Source organism: Octopus sinensis, unplaced genomic scaffold (assembly GCF_006345805.1).
Source record: "Octopus sinensis unplaced genomic scaffold, ASM634580v1 Contig15871, whole genome shotgun sequence".
Taxonomy (NCBI): domain Eukaryota; kingdom Metazoa; phylum Mollusca; class Cephalopoda; order Octopoda; family Octopodidae; genus Octopus; species Octopus sinensis.
In genome coordinates, this window is record NW_021833967.1 from 32,759 (window position 1) to 52,631 (window position 19,873).

Below are 19,873 nucleotides of genomic sequence, written 5' to 3' on the forward strand. Positions count from 1 at the left end.
TTTAATGCTCATATGAATGTGTAATAATAACTGCCTTTAGCTCTTTTAGGATAATTTTATACTTTCACGTTTTATCATGTCTTTTTTAGTTTTTTTCGTAAATGCATGTGCTAGATAATTTGTAAGTCACTGTCAAATATGTTCTTTGAAGCAAGGAAGTAATTTCTCTGATATTGAATGTTATTGATATGAGTTTTCAGAAAATTCAAAACAAGCTTGGATTAGTGGAAAGATATTTATAAACTGGCTAATAAATTTTTATCTTGATTCGAAAAAAAACAAATTTTACTCCTCATCAAACCGTCCCTCGCATTACATTCAGAAAAGTTCAAAACATCGAAATCGTGTTTTTCTTCAAAATAGCACTGGCTAACATCAGCCTACGGATTTGGAATTATAAAAACTTTTAAACACATTGTCACCGGTTTTATAGCCCACTGGGTTGGATAACCCACCTACTGCCATATTTTATAACGACAAACCAACTTAATGAAATAAAAAATTTTGATGACACCACTACTATATACGATAAAGAGAAAAGGAGAAGGCTCAGGACGCTTAAAAATCGTTTTTGCTTCAAAGTTCCTGAAAAAACGTATATATGAAGCATATGAATACTCATTTTGGTAGAGACCAAATATATTCAGTAACAAATGAAGAAATTTGTAGTGTGACGGCAAAATGTGTCTATTGCCAAGTAATGTTATTAATCAGTGTTAATCGAAAAATTTCATGGCAACAAAACCAACTATCACCCCCATAATTGCAAGAGGACCTAGAGATCGGTATATTGCAGATTTAGTGGATCTAAGAAGATATTCAAACCTTAACAGCAATTATGGATGGGTCTTTTTTTTGAATAAGTCATAGTTGGTTGTTGTAATCGACTCTTTTTCTAAATTTGCAGTGGTAAAACTTGCTAAAACGAAATCAGCTGAAGAAATAACAAGAAAGTTAAAAAAGATTTTCTTCTCAATCCGACCCCCGTTTATCTTGCAAACAGACAATGGGAAAGAGTTCAAGAATAAATGCATGGAAATAATGTGCTCCGATTAAACATCACTCATGTGGACGACCTAGAGCACCCTGGGTTCAGGGGCAAGTGGAGAGGTGCATACAACGGAATGCTAGGGAAATTCAAGGATTTTATCAAGAAATTGTATACAAATATAACACTACACAACATGAAACTACAAATGGGCGCCCTTCAAAATTTTTATGGGGGATAAAAGAGATTTGGAAAGAACAGAAGATCAAATAAATGCATTGTTAATGTTTGACGGAACAAATGCAGAACAAAGAGATGAGTCAAATTCGAATTATTTTGAAAATGACGATAAAAGAACTGAAAAAACAGTGCATTAAAACCTTGTTAAAGCTGGAGAGAAAATGAAAAAACGTCGTAAGTGGAAATATGACGCAGAAAACATTGAAATTGGAGATACAGTGCTGCTGAAACACGACAGGGATGATAACCTTGGTAACCGTAGATACCCATTATATGACTAACTGGATATAAATAAGTACACAGTTTCAGAAAAATTTGAAACTACGTGTATTATTATAAAGATAATGGAGAAACAGTATCAAACGTGCATTTAAGTAGATTAAAAAATTTGATTAAAATTTTGAAATTTTTAAATGAATTAATTCTTATTTTTTATTGACTCCCATTAAATAAATAAAATTTTATTTATTTTAAAAATGTAAAGCACAAATGAATGATGTGTGATTTATGCAACAGGCAGAAATATAAAAACTAATAAAAAGAAGAAAATCAAAGTTAATTATATTATCAGATGATTTTTAGATTATATTTATACAACTTTGGAAAAAATGATTAAAAAATGAAATATTTGATGCAAAAAACAAAAATGAAATTGCGGTCACGTAACTGCTATTAAAATCTTGAAAACGAAAATAACAAAATTCTTAAAATCACAAACTTTATGAATTTCTTAAAAACAATAACGATGAAAATGACAATTTAAACAGCACAATTACTGAAGTTTCTAAAAGAAAAATGTACTGCATCTTAATAATAAAATGGTATGGTGTGTGTCTGTCTGTCTGTCTGTGTGTCTGTCTGTCTGTCTGTGCACACCCACATTCAAATTGTTACAAACCAGATCAAATTGTCAAAACCTTCCCTTTTGTAGTTATTCGATAATGAGGCACAATAAAAGGTTGATATCCTCTAAGAACCTTCCTGTCAAAAAATTTTAATAAGAAAGAATATCCTCGACGATGAGGTCCCCCAAAACCTTCAAGTCAAAAAATTAAAAACAAATTATTTTCTGCGTTTTTGTTAAAATGAACAATAAGAAAGTCCTCGACTCACATGGTGTGGTCCCCCAAAACCTTCGAGCTCTTAATAATAAAATGGTATGGTGTGTGTCTGTCTGTGTGTCTGTCTGTCTGTGCACACCCACATTCAAATTGTTACAAACCAGATCAAATTGTCAAAACCTTCCCTTTTGTAGTTATTCGATAATGAGGCACAATAAAAGGTTGATATCCTCTAAGAACCTTCCTGTCAAAAAATTTTAATAAGAAAGAATATCCTCGATGATGAGGTCCCCCAAAACCTTCAAGTCAAAAAATTAAAAACAAATTATTTTCTGCGTTTTTGTTAAAATGAACAATAAGAAAGTCCTCGACTCACATGGTGTGGTCCCCCAAAACCTTCGAGCCAAAAAATTAAACAAAATTATTTTCTGCGTTTTTGTTAAAATGAACAACAAGAAAGTCCTCGACTTAAAAAATGCACAAAAAATTATATATACCAAAAAACATTAAAAAATGCAAAACTTAAAATCAAATGAAAACAATGCAAACAGATAAAAAAAATGAACAACAATAAAGAAAACCAATTTTGTACTTTAAAAATTTAATAACGTATTTTTTCTAAAATATTTTTTTAATGATATTCGTTCATATTAGACATCTAAATTACAAATTGCCATTTATAAATTACCTTGAATTGACTATCTGTACTCTTCTTCCTTATAATACACAAAAGATGAAGCTAATTACTGTTTTCGATCGCCAAAATTTACATGTTCAATTTAAAAAAGCTTTAAGGCCTGTTTATGTTAGAGGCAATTTGAATAGAATTGCATAGCAAATTTAATATATAATCCCTTCCAGCCAAAAGAGGCAATCTGAATAGAATTGCATACCAATTAAATATATAATCCCTTCCAGTCAAATAATTTAGAAATTTAATAATGAATTTATGCAATTTAACAAGGTCTATAATGCTAATGTTTAAATGCCTTAAAAGATAGAGCCAATTAAAATTCAAATTAGTCATCTAAATTACATTTACCTTTATTCAAATCTTTCCTTATAATATCTCAAAAAAGTGGCTTATTATCTTTTTAATCGCCGAAACTGACAACCTCAAGTATGCTAATCTTTAAATTAAAAAGTAAAAAGCAATTTTAATAAAGATTTACATAATTGATTATCTATTGACAAGACATTTATGCGAAAACGCGTAGAAATATTAACTATTTATTTCTGTTTTTGCGTTAACTTTAAATTTATTTGGGTATGCCTGTTTTAATTATCTATCTTATCGTTCTTAAATCTGTTAAATAACTACTCGGTGTGTTATGTGACTGTTGATTCTAATTTAATTTGTTTTTTAAGCTCAAAAATCAAAAATACTCCCCCCATCCCCCCTACAAAAATAGAAGAAAATACAAATCAAAAATTCTATCATTTTTATTGATGCACCGGGTGGAACAGGTAAGACCTATCTTCTAAATCTATTATTAGCTAAGGTCAGAAGCGAAAATAAACTAGCTTTAGCAGTTGCATCTTCTGGAATTGCTGCAACTCTTTTAGATGGCGGTCGAACCGCACATTCGACATTCAACATTCCGTTGAATCTCTCATATACTACTGAACCGGTTTGTAATGTAAAAAAAAATTCAACTACGGGTAATAGAATTATGCATTCTAGGTTAATTGTTTGGGATGAATGTACGATGGCTCATAAAGGCGCATTCGAAGCAGTTGATCGAACATATAGAGATATCAAGAATTGTAGCGACCATTTATTTGGGGGAGCAATAGTTGTATTGGCAGGTGATTTTAGACAGACGCTGCCAATTATTCAAAGAGGGACGCCTGCGGATGAATTGAATGCCTGCCTCAATCGTCATATTTGTGGACACACGTGAAAAGGTAAGCTTAGATGTAAATGTACGTGCACATTTACAAGGCGTTAATAGCATATTCCCACAAATCCTTCTAGATATTGGAAATGGGGCAATCACTTCAGAAATGCAAGACCAGAAAATTAGGCTACCGGAAGAATTATGTATTTTCGTAGAAACAGCAGAAGAATTATTGAATGCCGTCTATTCCGAACTATCTGAACACTACGTGAATTTCGACTGGCTGCGTGAACGAGCTATATTAGCTCCACTTAATGATGAGGTACTTAATATAAATTTAGATTTATTAATGAAAATCCCTGGCAGAGAAAGAATATATAAATCGGTCGACGTTATTATGGACCATGAAAGGGCCTGCGAATATCCTGTAGAATTTTTAAATTCCTTAGATCCATCTGGAATGCCGAATCATCTATTGAAATTAAAAATAGGTGTACCGGTTGTGTTACTCCGCAATCTTGCGCCACCTAAATTATGCAATGGTACAAGGTTGGTTATCAAGAATTTGATGGCTAACGTAATAGAAGCGACAATATTAACAGGTAATTACAGAGGTGAGGATGTTTATATCCCACGAATACCTCTGATTTCGGAAGAATTACCTTTTAGATTTAAGAGACTACAATTTCCGCTGAAGATAAGTTTTGCTATGACAATAAACAAGGCCCAGGGACAGTCTTTAAAGGTAGTAGGCTTATTTTTAGAGAACGAGTGCTTTTCACATGGCCAGCTGTATGTGGGGTGCTCAAGGGTAGGTAGAAGAGAAAATTTATTTATATTTGCCAAGGATGGACGGACTGCAAACATCGTTTATCCACAGGCCTTAGAATAAGGTTATATCAAAGCAGGTCGCATTTATATATCTACATAAATTTATACTTATTTAAGGAAACTGCGAGCGTAGCGAGCAGGGCCTCCGCAGGAGCTAGCTCGCAGTGAGCGAAGCGAACTGCTGAGCTAGTATGCAATAAAAAGTGTTATGCAACTCGAAAAATATTGTTGGCATAAATATAGTTTTGATGTAAATATGCTAGAAAGTTTAATTACTTAATATACATTCAAAATACGCTATTTTGACATGAACAAATCAATTAAATACATTAAATGACATAATAAAGTTTGAAAATTTTATTTTTACTTTATGAAGGATAACACCTTTGTCATCATCGGCCCGAATTATGCGATTGAGATAAACCTGAGTAGCTGAATGTACTTTTTATACGATTTGTCCAAAAACCTTCAATGTGAGCACAAAATTTTAACAAGTGCGCTTATTTGTGTAATTAAAGAAATTACAAAACAACTCAATCTTAATAATAAAATGGTATGTGTGTGTCTGTGTCTGTCTGTGTCTGTCTGTCTGTCTGTGCACACCCACATTCAAATTGTTACAACCAGATCAAATTGTCAAAACCTTCCCTTTTGTAGTTATTCGATAATGAGGCACAATAAAAGGTTGATATCCTCTAAGAACCTTCCTGTCAAAAAATTTTAATAAGAAAGAATCCTCGACGATGAGGTCCCCCAAAACCTTCAAGTCAAAAATTAAAAACAAATTATTTTCTGCGTTTTTGTTAAAATGAACAATAAGAAAGTCCTCGACTCACATGGTGTGGTCCCCCAAAACCTTCGAGCTCTTAATAATAAAATGGTATGGTGTGTGTCTGTCTGTGTGTCTGTCTGTCTGTCTGTGCACACCACATTCAAATTGTTACAAACCAGATCAAATTGTCAAAACCTTCCCTTTTGTAGTTATTCGATAATGAGGCACAATAAAAGGTTGATATCCTCAAGAACCTTCCTGTCAAAAAATTTTAATAAGAAAGAATATCCTCGATGATGAGGTCCCCCAAAACCTTCAAGTCAAAAATTAAAAACAAATTATTTTCTGCGTTTTTGTTAAAATGAACAATAAGAAAGTCCTCGACTCACATGGTGTGGTCCCCCAAAACCTTCGAGCTCTTAATAAATAATGGTATGGTGTGTGTCTGTCTGTGTGTCTGTCTGTCTGTCTGTGCACACCCACATTCAAATTGTTACAAACCAGATCAAATTGTCAAAACCTTCCCTTTTGTAGTTATTCGATAATGAGGCACAATAAAAGGTTGATATCCTCAAGAACCTTCCTGTCAAAAAATTTTAATAAGAAAGAATATCCTCGATGATGAGGTCCCCCAAAACCTTCAAGTCAAAAATTAAAAACAAATTATTTTCTGCGTTTTTGTTAAAATGAACAATAAGAAAGTCCTCGACTCACATGGTGTGGTCCCCCAAAACCTTCGAGCCAAAAAATTAAACAAATTTCTGTTTTTGCGTAACTTTAAATTTATTTGGGTATGCCTGTTTTATTATCTATCTTATCGTTCTTAAATCTGTTAAATAACTACTCGGTGTGTTATGTGACTGTTGATTCTAATTTAATTTGTTTTTTAAGCTCAAAAATCAAAAATACTCCCCCCATCCCCCCTACAAAAATAGAAGAAAATACAAATCAAAAAAATGATGAAAATTAAAAAAAATTGTAGCGACCATTTATTTGGGGGAGCAATAGTTGTATTGGCAGGTGATTTTAGACAGACGCTGCCAATTATTCAAAGAGGGACGCCTGCGGATGAATTGAATGCCTGCCTCAAATCGTCATATTTGTGGACACACGTGAAAAAGGTAAGCTTAGATGTAAATGTACGTGCACATTACAAGGCGTTAATAGCATATTCCCACAAATCCTTCTAGATATTGGAAATGGGGCAATCACTTCAGAAATGCAAGACCAGAAAATTAGGCTACCGGAAGAATTATGTATTTTCGTAGAAACAGCAGAAGAATTATTGAATGCCGTCTATTCCGAACTATCTGAACACTACGTGAATTTCGACTGGCTGCGTGAACGAGCTATATTAGCTCCACTTAATGATGAGGTACTTAATATAAATTTAGATTTATTAATGAAAATCCCTGGCAGAGAAAGAATATATAAATCGGTCGACGTTATTATGGACCATGAAAGGGCCTGCGAATATCCTGTAGAATTTTTAAATTCCTTAGATCCATCTGGAATGCCGAATCATCTATTGAAATTAAAAATAGGTGTACCGGTTGTGTTACTCCGCAATCTTGCGCCACCTAAATTATGCAATGGTACAAGGTTGGTTATCAAGAATTTGATGGCTAACGTAATAGAAGCGACAATATTAACAGGTAATTACAGAGGTGAGGATGTTTATATCCACGAATACCTCTGATTTCGGAAGAATTACCTTTTAGATTAAGAGACTACAATTTCCGCTGAAGATAAGTTTTGCTATGACAATAAACAAGGCCCAGGGACAGTCTTTAAAGGTAGTAGGCTTATTTTTAGAGAACGAGTGCTTTTCACATGGCCAGCTGTATGTGGGGTGCTCAAGGGTAGGTAGAAGAGAAAATTTATTTATATTTGCCAAGGATGGACGGACTGCAAACATCGTTTATCCACAGGCCTTAGAAAATAAGGTTATATCAAAGCAGGTCGCATTTATATATCTACATAAATTTATACTTATTTAAGGAAACTGCGAGCGTAGCGAGCAGGGCCTCCGCAGGAGCTACTAGTAAATTATAAAATATCACTCGTATGAGTTCAAATAAGTAACAAATCTTCTGACGGATTTACGCTTCCCCCAATTCTTCACATTTTTCTCTGGGAGAAGAACTGGCTCGCTATTTCTACACAGCTGACCTTTCAGATACGCAAGTCCTGCATTAACAAATCCAAACAAATTCTACAATTTCTCACAAAAAATAACCTTTCTCTCCTCCAAAACAGATTGGACATTTTGAATCAGACTGTAAACAAGACTCTGTGCAGAGACATCGACAGTCATCCTCAAATGATGCACCCGCAACAAAAAGAATATACAGGAACACTCAAATTCGACTCTGAGTGACCTCTCCTTGATACTCCCCAACAAAACAGTCATCAACTCAATAGCGTAAGAATAAGGGAGTAGAACGAGGCACCGATCTAACTCTGACGGCCTCACTGTGAGAGAGGACCGTCATCAAATACTCCTCCGCTGTTTCAACGCCATATTGACATCATCCACTCACTCAGACGGTAATCCTCCAATCCTCGTCTCCCAACCTCAACACGATATCGCTCAATTGCGTCATTCAACTTCTCGCTCTCATCCAACGTAGAACACGTCATTTTCCCCGCGATTTCAACATCTCCAGGTACATTCCAGGCACAACTCGGTCGTCGTCCTCATAATCTATTTTCCCCAATTCATCTTGTTCGTCTTCCTTGGAATGTGAATATCATGTGTTCGACTCCACAACGGAGAGAACTGTCTGAGGATGCAGTGAAGACATATCCCCCACAATTGCTCACAGAAAAGCAATTGCTCACAATTGCTCACAATTGCATTTTTTCATTCATCTCACATTAAGAAAAACCACGCAATAACACTCCAGGTGCAGCACGAAAATATAAAATTCCGACGATTCAAATCGTTTTAATTTAAATCGTCTGGAGGTCTTCCGAAAATTTCTTTTCGATTGAGTTTAAAAGGAAAAACCAAAAAAGAGAGAGAAAGTTAATGAGACAAAGTATGCCTCTTCTGCGTTGTTTCCCTCTTTTTTTATGTTTAATTCCAAATTCGAGAAGACAAGGCTCTCAAGAACACTTCCGATTCAAGGAGAAAGAAATGCACTCAAATTCTCAGAAGCATAATTCACTTCCACCTTTGTCCGGGAACATTTTTATATGTTCATTGCTTACATACGGGTTCGAGGGATGGTACCCTACTGCTGAGAGGAATGGCATTATCGCTAAGCTCGAAAATACGAGACGAATTGCCATCAAATTGGCACGTGCATAGGATTATAATTTTACTAGAAATTCATAATTGTGTTTTTTACAATAAAAACTAATTTAAACAAAAATTTTAATGAGAGCTATGGAACTGTGATTTTTGATAACTTCATCATATTTGGTTTTAAATTACTGCATCCTATCATGAGAATTGATTTTAAGTGTCCGTCAGTCAATCTTGCACCATGGGGAGACTTAACATATTTCATCCTCGAAAACGTTTGCTCACTTTGTTATGTTGTGCCAAATATAGAAATCATCTTCATCGCAAAATTCTTTAGTCTCGGAAACTCATCATCCTCGAGATATTTGTAGAACTCAGTGAGTTTGGTCCTTCTGTGACAATCTTTGAGCTGTTCTTTTGATTTCTAATTGTAATTCATGTTGAACATTCTCAACATTAAAAGAAAATGAATTTTTGAACAAAATTATATCGCTGTCAATTTTGTCAAGTTCAGAAAATTTATGTAAAAAAAATTTTTTATAGGGCCTTGTTGAATTTGTAAAGTGCGCTTCAGTGATTCAAATTTATCCTCACGTAGCTTTCCAGTGTACTTGGAATATATCGGAGCATGATTTGTTTCATAATGACGTCAAATGTTATACTCCTTCATAACAGAAATATGTTCGTGGCATATTAAACAATAAGCTTTCTGCTTTAATTCATCTTTCGTAAAAAAATATTTCATTTTCCATAATTTATTGAATACACGACATTCGCGGTCAACCTTTCTTTGCATGTAAAACTCAGCGAGTTTGGTTCATGTAGAACGGACCAAACTCAAACTCGCTGAGTTCTACAAATATTTCGAGGATGAGCAACCTTTCTTTTCATTATTATTATTATAGCACTTTCACGAAAGCCATAATGTTTATAGCCCCGCATGTGCAACACTCAATGTAACGATATTTAAGGTTAGTTTTTCCATTTTCCTCTGTCGTGTGCGAGTGATCTCAATTCGTCCAGATCGTCCCCCCGTCTTTAGGTTTTTCCTCACTCGAGTTAGGTCTTTGTTTAAGGCAGTTGGAAGTGTCGATCTAGGTCGTCCGCGGAAGGGTATGTCGCATCTGTCGAAGTAGTCTTCCATCGCTTTGTTAGCGGGTGCGTCCGGGTTCATTCTTAGTACATGCCCGAATAGCCTCCACCGGGCATCTACCACATCCTCGCTGATGCAGGAGCACATACACTTGTTGTAGATACCATTGGTTGATATTCGACGTGGCCACTCCATTCCGAGTAAGCTTCTTAGTTGCCTTCTATGGAATGAGTCCAGTTTCCGTAGATCGTTGAAGGAACATCCCCATGTCCCAGCGTTGTACAGCAAGATCGGTTTCACAAACGCGTTGTAGAGCCTGCATCTGATGCCAACTCCAAGTCCTTTGGCTCTTAGCCATCCTTTTTTCAGTTTCGCCATTGCCGAATTCGCCAGTGTTTTCCTCCTTAGTACATCTTCAGCGTCTCCCAGTAGGGATCCAAGCTTATTAGTGTGTCTCCATCTTTTATGGGTAGTATCATCTTCTCTTTTGATTTCCGTAATCTCAGTTTTGTTCACATTTACGCTGAGGACCCATTTCCCAAGTTCCATAGGTGCATTTTCTAGTAGATGTTGGAGTGCGGTCACGTCCCGTGATACGAAATCCACATCATTGGCATAAGATGCCTCTTCTATGTCTCCCGTATAGCATTTACGGAGGTCGCGGAGTGCAGATTCAAGATAGATGGTGAATAGTAGGGGGAGAGGGAGTCACCCTGGGGTGTCCCAGTCGTTGTTTTGAAACTACGGGAAGTTGCTCCTTCTGTCCTCACAGATAGTCTTGTGTTCGCAAGTAGTAGTCTGATTATCCTAACCGATGATTCATCCAGTATTTGCTCAAGCACATTCATCAGTTTCTGTCTGTTTATTGAGTCGAAGGCTCTGGAGAGATCTATTCCAGCACGGTCGTTGTGCTCTTGAATCTTTGGTGCGTTGCGCAGCGCAATCTGTGGCTCCATAGAATGTCTGCCGTAGACCTCCCATCTCGGAACCCACTTTGACTCGGTGATAGGTATTGATCCGCCACACCCTTATCCGCCTTAGTGCGACATTTGCCAGCACTTGCGTATCGAATTCAGGAGTATTATCGGGCGGAGATTTTCTACTGGTCCTTTTGGTTTGTTCGGTTTTTGTGTGGGTATTAGTAATCCATTTCCAAGTCCCAGATCGGTATTAGTTTCGAAAATTTCATTTAGGGTTTTTGCAATTGTGTCGCTGAGTTTTTTTGGCCCATATTTTAGGAGCTCGGGGCTTATGTTGTCCGGCCCAGCACTCTTGTTGTTCCTCAGTTTATTTATTGCTAGTTCCACCTCTTCCGCTGTGATTGGGATTTTAACGCTTTTGCATCTCCCTGGAAACAAGGAAAGTCCGTGTTTTCTTTATTCAGCAAGGTTTCGAAGTGTCGTGCGATCAGCTCTGCTTTTTCTTTCGGATTACCCACGAATTTTCCATCTTTGTCTTTAATGTGGAAGATGTTTTGTCCTTTCTTAGTAGTCCGCAGTAGTCGTAGGGCCGCATACATTCTTGAATTGTCTTTTAGGCATTCCACATCTTTTAGTAGGGATGTAATGATTTCTCGTGAGTATTTTCGGTTCATCTTTTGGATTTTGCACTTTAGTTCCCTTTGTTGGATGTTAAGCTCCTTTTTCTTAATCTCGTCTGACGTGTTTGGGGCTTTTAGCCGTACCTCTCTGCGATGCTTTGCCATATCTGGCACGTTCGGGTGGTGATCCAGTTTTAGGGCACAATGATTTCGGACTCCAAGGCATATACTGGCCGCCTTGGAAATTGCCCGCTTTGTTTGGTCCCACCGGGTTCGTAATGATAGTTCTGGAGTGGTTTTCTCCATAAGAATCTCAATTTGCTTGTGATAATTGTCTTTACAAGTGAGCTCCAGCCACAATTTCTCTGTCTGGAAGTGTATATTTGGCCTTTGTCTCCCCTTCTTCGCGTTTTCAGTGTATTTTTCCCCAGTCAGATGCTTCTTTACGCAGAGTTTTTCGGTGACCATCCTGTGGTCGCTGTCTGTTGTTGTCCACTTGTAGGAACGTGCATCGGTTAGCAGGTGTTTATCGGACTTGCGGCAAATAATGTAGTCGATTTGGTTATATATGTTTACGGTCTCCCCGACCGAGTTTTTCCTTTGTCCGTGCCAGGTCGTCTTGTGGCGTGCTGAGTGCGTAAGGCCGTGTTGCACAGGAAGAGGCTATTTGCCTCACAGAAATTCACCAGAGAGGCTCCAGCTGCATTTCTCCTTCCGCGCCCGTGTCTTCCGATAGAGGATTCTTCGGGCCCCTTTCGCTTTCCAGCCTTTGCATTCAAATCTCCCGCAACAAAGACAAGGGACGAAGAGGCATTGTTAGAGTATGTGCTTGATAGTTCTGAGTAGAATTCCTCGAGCTCACCAGGGTTCTTGGCTACTCGTCCACAGTGTGGTGCGTAGACGTTTATGACAGTTAATAGGCTCTTGGACGGGCATAGTTCATTCAGTTTGACTTGTAGAACACATATTCGGTCGTTGACTTGCCAATAGCGATGTATTTTTTGGAGTAATCCACGTGCAGGGCAAATCCCATGCCGTGGTGCTTGAATTCGGCTGGGAAGAGAATCAGTCGGTAATTGTTCCATGTCTCATCGCGTCCATTTACGATTTTCGTTTCTTGTAGGCAGTCGATAGCTATTTTGTATTTCTCATCGTCACAAAGTACTTTCCTTGTCCAGTCTTTCGATATCCCACGTACGTTGAACGTCATTAGCCTGAGTTCTCGGTTGTATAATGAGTGTTTTTCAGACATTTTTCTATACAGAGGGCCGTCACCACCTCAACCAAAAGAGTTTCTTTTCATATTAGCAACAAACAAGAATTTGATGAGTTTTTTTGTCAAATAGATAAGTTTATTATTAAGATAAGTAAGCAATTGGGTGGCTAAGGGAATTGTCGAGGGCCTGAGGGTCAGCTTAAATTTTGCAAAATAGTTTAATTTTTTAATTAAAGTTTTTATTTGAGTTAATTATTAAGTTATTAATTGAATATCTCTAAATAGTGCACGGGCCGGATAAAATGTTGTCGCTGCTGTTGAAATCTGTTCCTCGATAGTTCCCTCAGGTGCTCAAGATTGTCTGCTGATTTCAACCCTTTTCCAATCAAAGTTAGGTCTTGATGTAGGAGGGTTTCTAAAGTAATTCTCTGGTCTTCCTCGTAAGGTCGTTCCCGAATGAGGAGCGTAGTGGTGTTTCATTGCGAGATTTGCGGGAGTTTTCCTGTCCATTCTCAGGATGTGACCGAAAAGCTCAATCTATTATTTCTTATTTTTTCGTCCAACGGATATATTATTTTTTATACGGACTTGTTAATTTATAAAAGTAAAAAAATAGCTAAGCTAATTAATAGCCTCACGAGACACCCGGCCAGCCTCGCGAATGGCGAAGCATTCCCTCGTATCACAGCAATCGACAGACGTTTCAGGAGCCAAGAATACTCTCTTGGATCGTGGCTTGTCCTTGAAATCCATCGACCGAGCGAGCGAAGGAAGCGGAATGTCTTGGGGCCGAAGATCCCGAAGAACTCCACGGCAATTGGAGTAAAGAGCAGCGAGTTAGAGAGGTGGCCGTACTTGAGAATCTTTCGGTCCTCGGCCTGCCTTGAAGCGTGCCCAGGATTTGCGGCAGACAGAGCGAGATTTCCCAGCGAGAACGTGTCCGAACAAGTAGAATCCCAAATAAGGGATTTCCCCTGCTCGTATGGGAAGGTGGACATGCCGTCTGGGCGTTTGCCATCCTCTCTATCCAGTCCAACAGGTTCGAGGATTGACGGGACGCCAGCTGAAGCGAGGGCTCTTTGTATGATTGAGTTGAGTAGAGATGTTTGTTTGATATGCGTTTTGGCCAAAAGATTCTTAGAATGTATTTCAGCTGCATTCTATGAAAGGAATTCAGATTTTCCATTTCGTGCACTATGAGTACCCAAGAGGAGAAATTGGTTTTACGAACATATTGTATAGTTTGATTTTTAAAGACGCAGAAATTTGTTTACCTCTCAACCATACGTTGTTTAATCTTTTAAGCGTGAAAGTTGTTAATGATTTTCTTCGTATCATGTCTTCTAAGAGAGTGTTAAGTTTTTTTGTATGCCTCCATTTTTCCTAATTTCGTTGTTCACATCGCCTCACTATGATGTATTCTGTTTTCTCAGTGTTAATTTTTAGGAATAATTTTTTAAATGTGTTGGCCAATTTGTCCACAATATCTTCTAATTAGTGGTCTGTTGCCGTGAAATCTATGTCATCTGCAAAGATGACTTCTGTAATATGTCTGGGGATATTATTTCTGGCATTTCGTAGGGTCGCCTTCAGATATACGATGAATAAGACCGGGGATAGAGCGTCTCCTTGGGCGTGCCCTTGTTTTTTCGAATACTCTGGATTTCTGATTTCCGAGCTGAATAAATAGTTAAGTGGAGGAGAGTACAGTGGGCGCAAAAAAAATCCGGTTTTCTTATTTTTCGAATTTTTCAATATAAATTTTATATTATTTTTTTTTAATTTAGTATCATTTTGAAATGTAAATCGAGTATGTTTTTAATTTTAAGTATTTTTTTATTTTTCATAGAGATATCTTGAATTTAATTTTAAAATGCGCAAAAAAAACTCGGTTTTTTTAATTATTGAGTCTTTTATTCTCAAAAATTTGAAATTGTTGTCATTTTTGTTGTTGTTGGATGTCGTGTATTTCAGAAATTGTGAAAGGACAAATTATTCAACTTTATTTCCTTAATTGGACATATAAACAAATTTCAGAAGAAGTAGAAATTCCCAGATCAACAGTGGGAGATTACATACGTAAATACAAAAAATATGGAACAACACAGAGACTGTCCAGTTCTGGAAGACCTAGGACATTAAATAATGATGATATAAATACTTTATTGACGCTTGTTTCTGACAATCCGAAAAAATCTTCCGTTGCCTGTCAAAGGATCTTCATTCTTTGACAGGAAAAATCGTCTCAAAACGAACAATTGGGAATTATCTGAAACAAAAGGAAATATATTCACGTGTGTGTCAAAAAAAACCGTATCTGTCTAAAATTAATATCGAAAAACGATATTCCTTGTCAAAAAAATTTATCGCACTGAATATGACGTCATGGAAATCAACTATTTTTAGTGATGAATGCTGTTTCGAAATTTTTAATCACAAAAAAAGGAATTTTGTTATAGGAAAAACAACACACGTCTAGAAAAATCGCACTTATCTCCAACTGTTAAATTTGGAGGGGGAAAAATAATGGTGTGGGGATGTTTCGGGTATTATGGAGTAGGCAATCTAGTATTTATAAATGGAACTATGAACTCAGCAACTTATGTGAACATATTATCAAATAATCTGTGGGAGTCCGCTGCGAAAATGTGCTTGAATGAATTCATATTCCAACAAGACATGGCTCCTCCACACACATCAAAGATCACGAAAGATTTCTTTGCCGAAAGAAGCGTCAAACTATTGGATTGGGCACCGCAATCGCCAGATTTAAATACAATAGAACATCTTTGGGCATATATTAAAAGTAAATTGTACGAAAATCCTCCAAAAAATATGCATGAGCTGAAAGATAAAATTATCGAAATTTGGGAAAATATGCCGAAAGATCTAATACAGAAACTCATAAACAGCATGCCGAGAAGGGTGTACGATGTTTTTATGGCTAAAGGACGGCATATTAAATATTAATTTGACATTTTTTTAAAAAACCGGGTTTTTTTTGCGCATTGTAAATTTAAATTGGAAATATCTCTTGAAAAAAATAATGAAAATAATCAAAATAAAAAAATAAGAGTTACTTTTCACTAAAATTTAAGATTAAAAAAAATATTATATCGCACAATATAAAAAAATAGAGAAATTAGAAAACCGGATTTTTTTTGCGCCCACTGTAGATAACGAATTATTCTGATGCAATCTTCCTCGAGTAGTGGCGTTAATATTTGTATCATCTTAACTCTACTGATTGTGTTAAATGCTTTAGATAGGTCGATTCCCATTATGTGGTACTTCTCTATATTTTTTGGCACAAAGCACACATCCATTTGTGGCTCCAAAAAGCACCGGAAGTTGATCTTCTAGAGACAAACCCACTTTGGCTAGGTCCGCTAAATCCACGTAATAAGCTTTTATTCTCTCCAGAACAATTAGTGATAAAATTTTACGCAGTGAGTTGAGTAGTATGATTTGTCTTAAGCTGTTTACCTTTCCTTTTTCCTTCCCCGCTTTATGTAAGGGGATTAACTTTCCGATTCCGATGTTAATTCTGGAGTGTTCTTCAAAAGTTTTTTTTCAAAATGTAAGTAATGAGTTTTTGAAGCTCTTCAGGTACATATTTTATGAGCTCTGCATTAACATTATCTGGACCTAAGTTGTTTAGTCTGGTCACAGACCCACGTAACTTGGCTCACTTTTTATAGAACAGAATTAGCATATGTAATGCTTAAATGTTTTTTACAAACGTAAGGATTGCGTAATCAACGTTTTTACGATTTTTTATTATATAAACATTACATTTTACTATTTTGGCATTACACTTAATCACAATGTCATATAATCTATGGAATGGTACTTTATTATTTTCATTATCTCAGCAGACCTACCGATACCCCATGATGACTCCACGGAAGAAACAGAAAACAAAAAACCTACCGAACCAAAAACTGTTAGGACCGATGTTGTGTTAGTATTGAACATCCACAGCCTCCCTCGCCAAAATTTCCCCAAATGACTAATGAAGTTAAGTCTACCGAAACATTCAATGACTCTTGGAATTGGAACTCGCATAAAGAAAAATATGGGCTGAATAATAGGATCGGAAAAAGCCTGTTCGATGATATGAAATCGTGCATGTTCAGTTGGAGTGAAACGTGGGACAATAAATAGTTTTATCGGCGTATTTGATGATTTAGTTTACAGCCGCGAAAGGTCAAAAAATCCCTTCCACAAAAAAAATCTCGTTTTTAATTATATTTCTTGTTTGTGGTTATATTCATTTAATAACTTAGTCATTAATTTTAAAAATAACACAGGATTTTTTATTTAAAATTTAATAGATTAACAAAAATGCTTTTTAAAACCTTATTGTGGTCGCGAATAACCCAGTTAAAGCTATGCTTCCATTTTGCAAGCAGCCCGAGTCTAATATCTGTGGGAGAACTCCAAAAGACTAAAGAAATATCCTACAACTCAGCGCAAGTAAAAAATATTACTAAATATAGCTTTTCCTACACAAGTTATTTGGTTACCGAGGAATAATTCTCGCAGAAAACACGGTGCAATTATTTGATAGAAACTTAATTAGAACAAACAAGTAAAAAACTTTAAATTTATGATTTTAAGCTCATTTGAGTCCTCCTTCACTGTAGGAGGAGAATTACAAACAATGGTGGCACAGGAAATCAGATACTATCAGGTTCTAGTCGATTCCAGAGACCTTGATCACATGGTAAGAATAAAAGGTTAATCGACAGAGAATTCGAAGCGAGGCCGTCACTTTCATTGACCCCGACGATGAAAATGACAAGCTATTTTGTATTCCTGGTTTTTATACATTTTTAATTTTGAATTAGGCTTGGACTATGTTCCCCACGAGTATATTCTTCCATATTCCTCCCAGGATCGGTACCCGTTGAAGAACGAGTTGTTTGACCACTTCTTTCTATACTCACCTCGAGAAAGAGGTCGGAATGATCTTCCGGAACATTCCTTCTCTTGTCATGACCATGTTGTTAAAATGATGAAAACACAACATTCCTGGCTAAACCTCCGTACAGTTTATAGAGAAACTACCAACGATATTTCTGTGACCGTCCTTCCTTTTTACATCGGAAAAAAAGTTACTCTAAAGTTTAATTTCTAGAGTTTCGGCGGGAAAATGTCTTATTGGGTTATGAAGGGAAATTTTCTATTGGTTTAGTGGCGTTATTGTGTGAGGATCGAGAATCACGGAGATGACGAATTTACGATTAAGGGGAGACATTGGCGAATTTTTAGTCAGTCTGGCATAATTGAGGATATCAGAGGGGATGGAATAGCCGGAAATGTATACTCATAGTGCATTATTTGCAGCAGCCTCAGTTTTCGATTGTGGAACCTATTTTTCAGTATTGTAGCCACGTCTCCCTGCATTCTCCTTCTGGACATATATGGTGATTGATGTATGAGAATTTTAGGGGCACATATACCGTTCTCAGAAGTACTGGCGAGGAGTTTGAGATCAATATTCCTCCCGTTTTGCTGGATGTAGTCGAAGAGACTGATTAATTGATCTGAATTTATTTTGAAATGTTATTTCATCTTTAATAAACTTTTAAAAAGAGGTGTTTAGGAAGAATGGTAATACCAAACATGTGGAGTGGGGGAATGTATTTTCCTCGGAGGATAGTTTTGAAGGTATTGTCGATAGGGTTTTACTAAAGAAGCGATTTGTATAAGAGGGTCTGTAAGTATTTAATGGAAGTTGAAAGAATATGCTGGAAATAGCATTCATCTATGTTATGTAGATAGGTTTGATGTAACAATGTTCATAAACAAATAAATATTACGAAACCAGATAAATCTTTACCAGATAAGTTTCTCATCGCTGGAAACTAGGCTGTCACTTAGTTTCAATAGGAAAAAATTCGGTAAAAGAATTTTTAGGTAATATTGCCTTTTTGTTGACAAAGTTGGTGTTTTGGCGGTAAACCAAACCGCTCACAGATTTTCCACCTTTAGGAGTCAGAAAACTAAGAAATATGTCTCTAAGAGGAGAAATCTCGAAGAATCACCAACAGTTAATTAGGCTAATTAATTAGGTGATTCCAAGAATCCTCAAGATCTTTCTCAACTTTTCCCGATGTTAGACTCTGGACTCAACGCAAGTGCGGGACTGGCAGGGAGCAGTTTTTGTGAGGAATTGAATCGGGGTGATGTGGTTCTGGTTGTTAAGGTCTTAGTCTTTTGGCAGATGGTGATGTTGGATGGCTAAGAAGCCCTTTCCATCTTTCTTAATAAGGTGGTCAAGCGGACTTGGGATAATGTTGTTTAAGTTGGAAATTTTCGTTATGCTAGCCGCGGCTCGGCACAGTGTAGTCTCAATTTTAAGGCGGTTAGACCATGAGAGATTACCATGCGGCGCAGGCATAGCCAATTGTCGGTTCGATGAATTGTTTGTAGAGAGTGCCGAGAGCCGGGAACGGTGTCTTTAGTCCGCCAAATATCGATTTGATTAGTCCAATTTTTCTCTGACTGGATCCGATGGCCTTCTCCAAATGGGCAGTAAAACACATGTGGGTGTCAAAAGTGACCCCCAGATTTTAGGGTTCTTCGTGAATGGAATCTTTTCGTTGTCCAGAAAAAGATCAATAGTACGGCTTCCGAGTCTCTTGTCCGACATAAATAAGGTAGTGGACGATTTTTCGGAGGAGATGTTCATCTTGTTTTGATATAGCCAAGTTCGAATTTGTAATAAGAGATCTTGTGGTCTTTTGGAAGCTTTCGAGAGGTCTTGATCACGTGATCCAATGAGTAGGTCGTCAGCGAAGGCGAGAATGAATGAGCCTTCCATTTCAGGGTTAGGAATGTCGGATATATATAAATTGAATAGAGCAGGAGAGAGGGGGGAACCTTGGGGGACTCCATTTGGAAGTAATCTTGAGATTGATTTGATTCCATTCAGGCATACACGCCCTCTCCTTCCGCTGAGGAAATTCGAAAGCCAGAGTTTTATGTTCGAGTCGATCGATAGGCTGAATATTTTTTGAGTCAGTATCT

General features: G+C 36.9%; 1 protein-coding gene across 1 annotated transcript; it reads right to left on the bottom strand.

Annotated features, from left to right (window-relative positions):
* Positions 1-9,914: 9,914 nt before the first annotated feature.
* Positions 9,915-10,628, bottom strand: LOC115230605. The gene has a single exon (XM_029800745.1). It carries the CDS (start codon positions 10,626-10,628, stop codon positions 9,915-9,917), a length of 714 nt encoding a protein of 237 aa, XP_029656605.1.
* Positions 10,629-19,873: the final 9,245 nt, after the last annotated feature.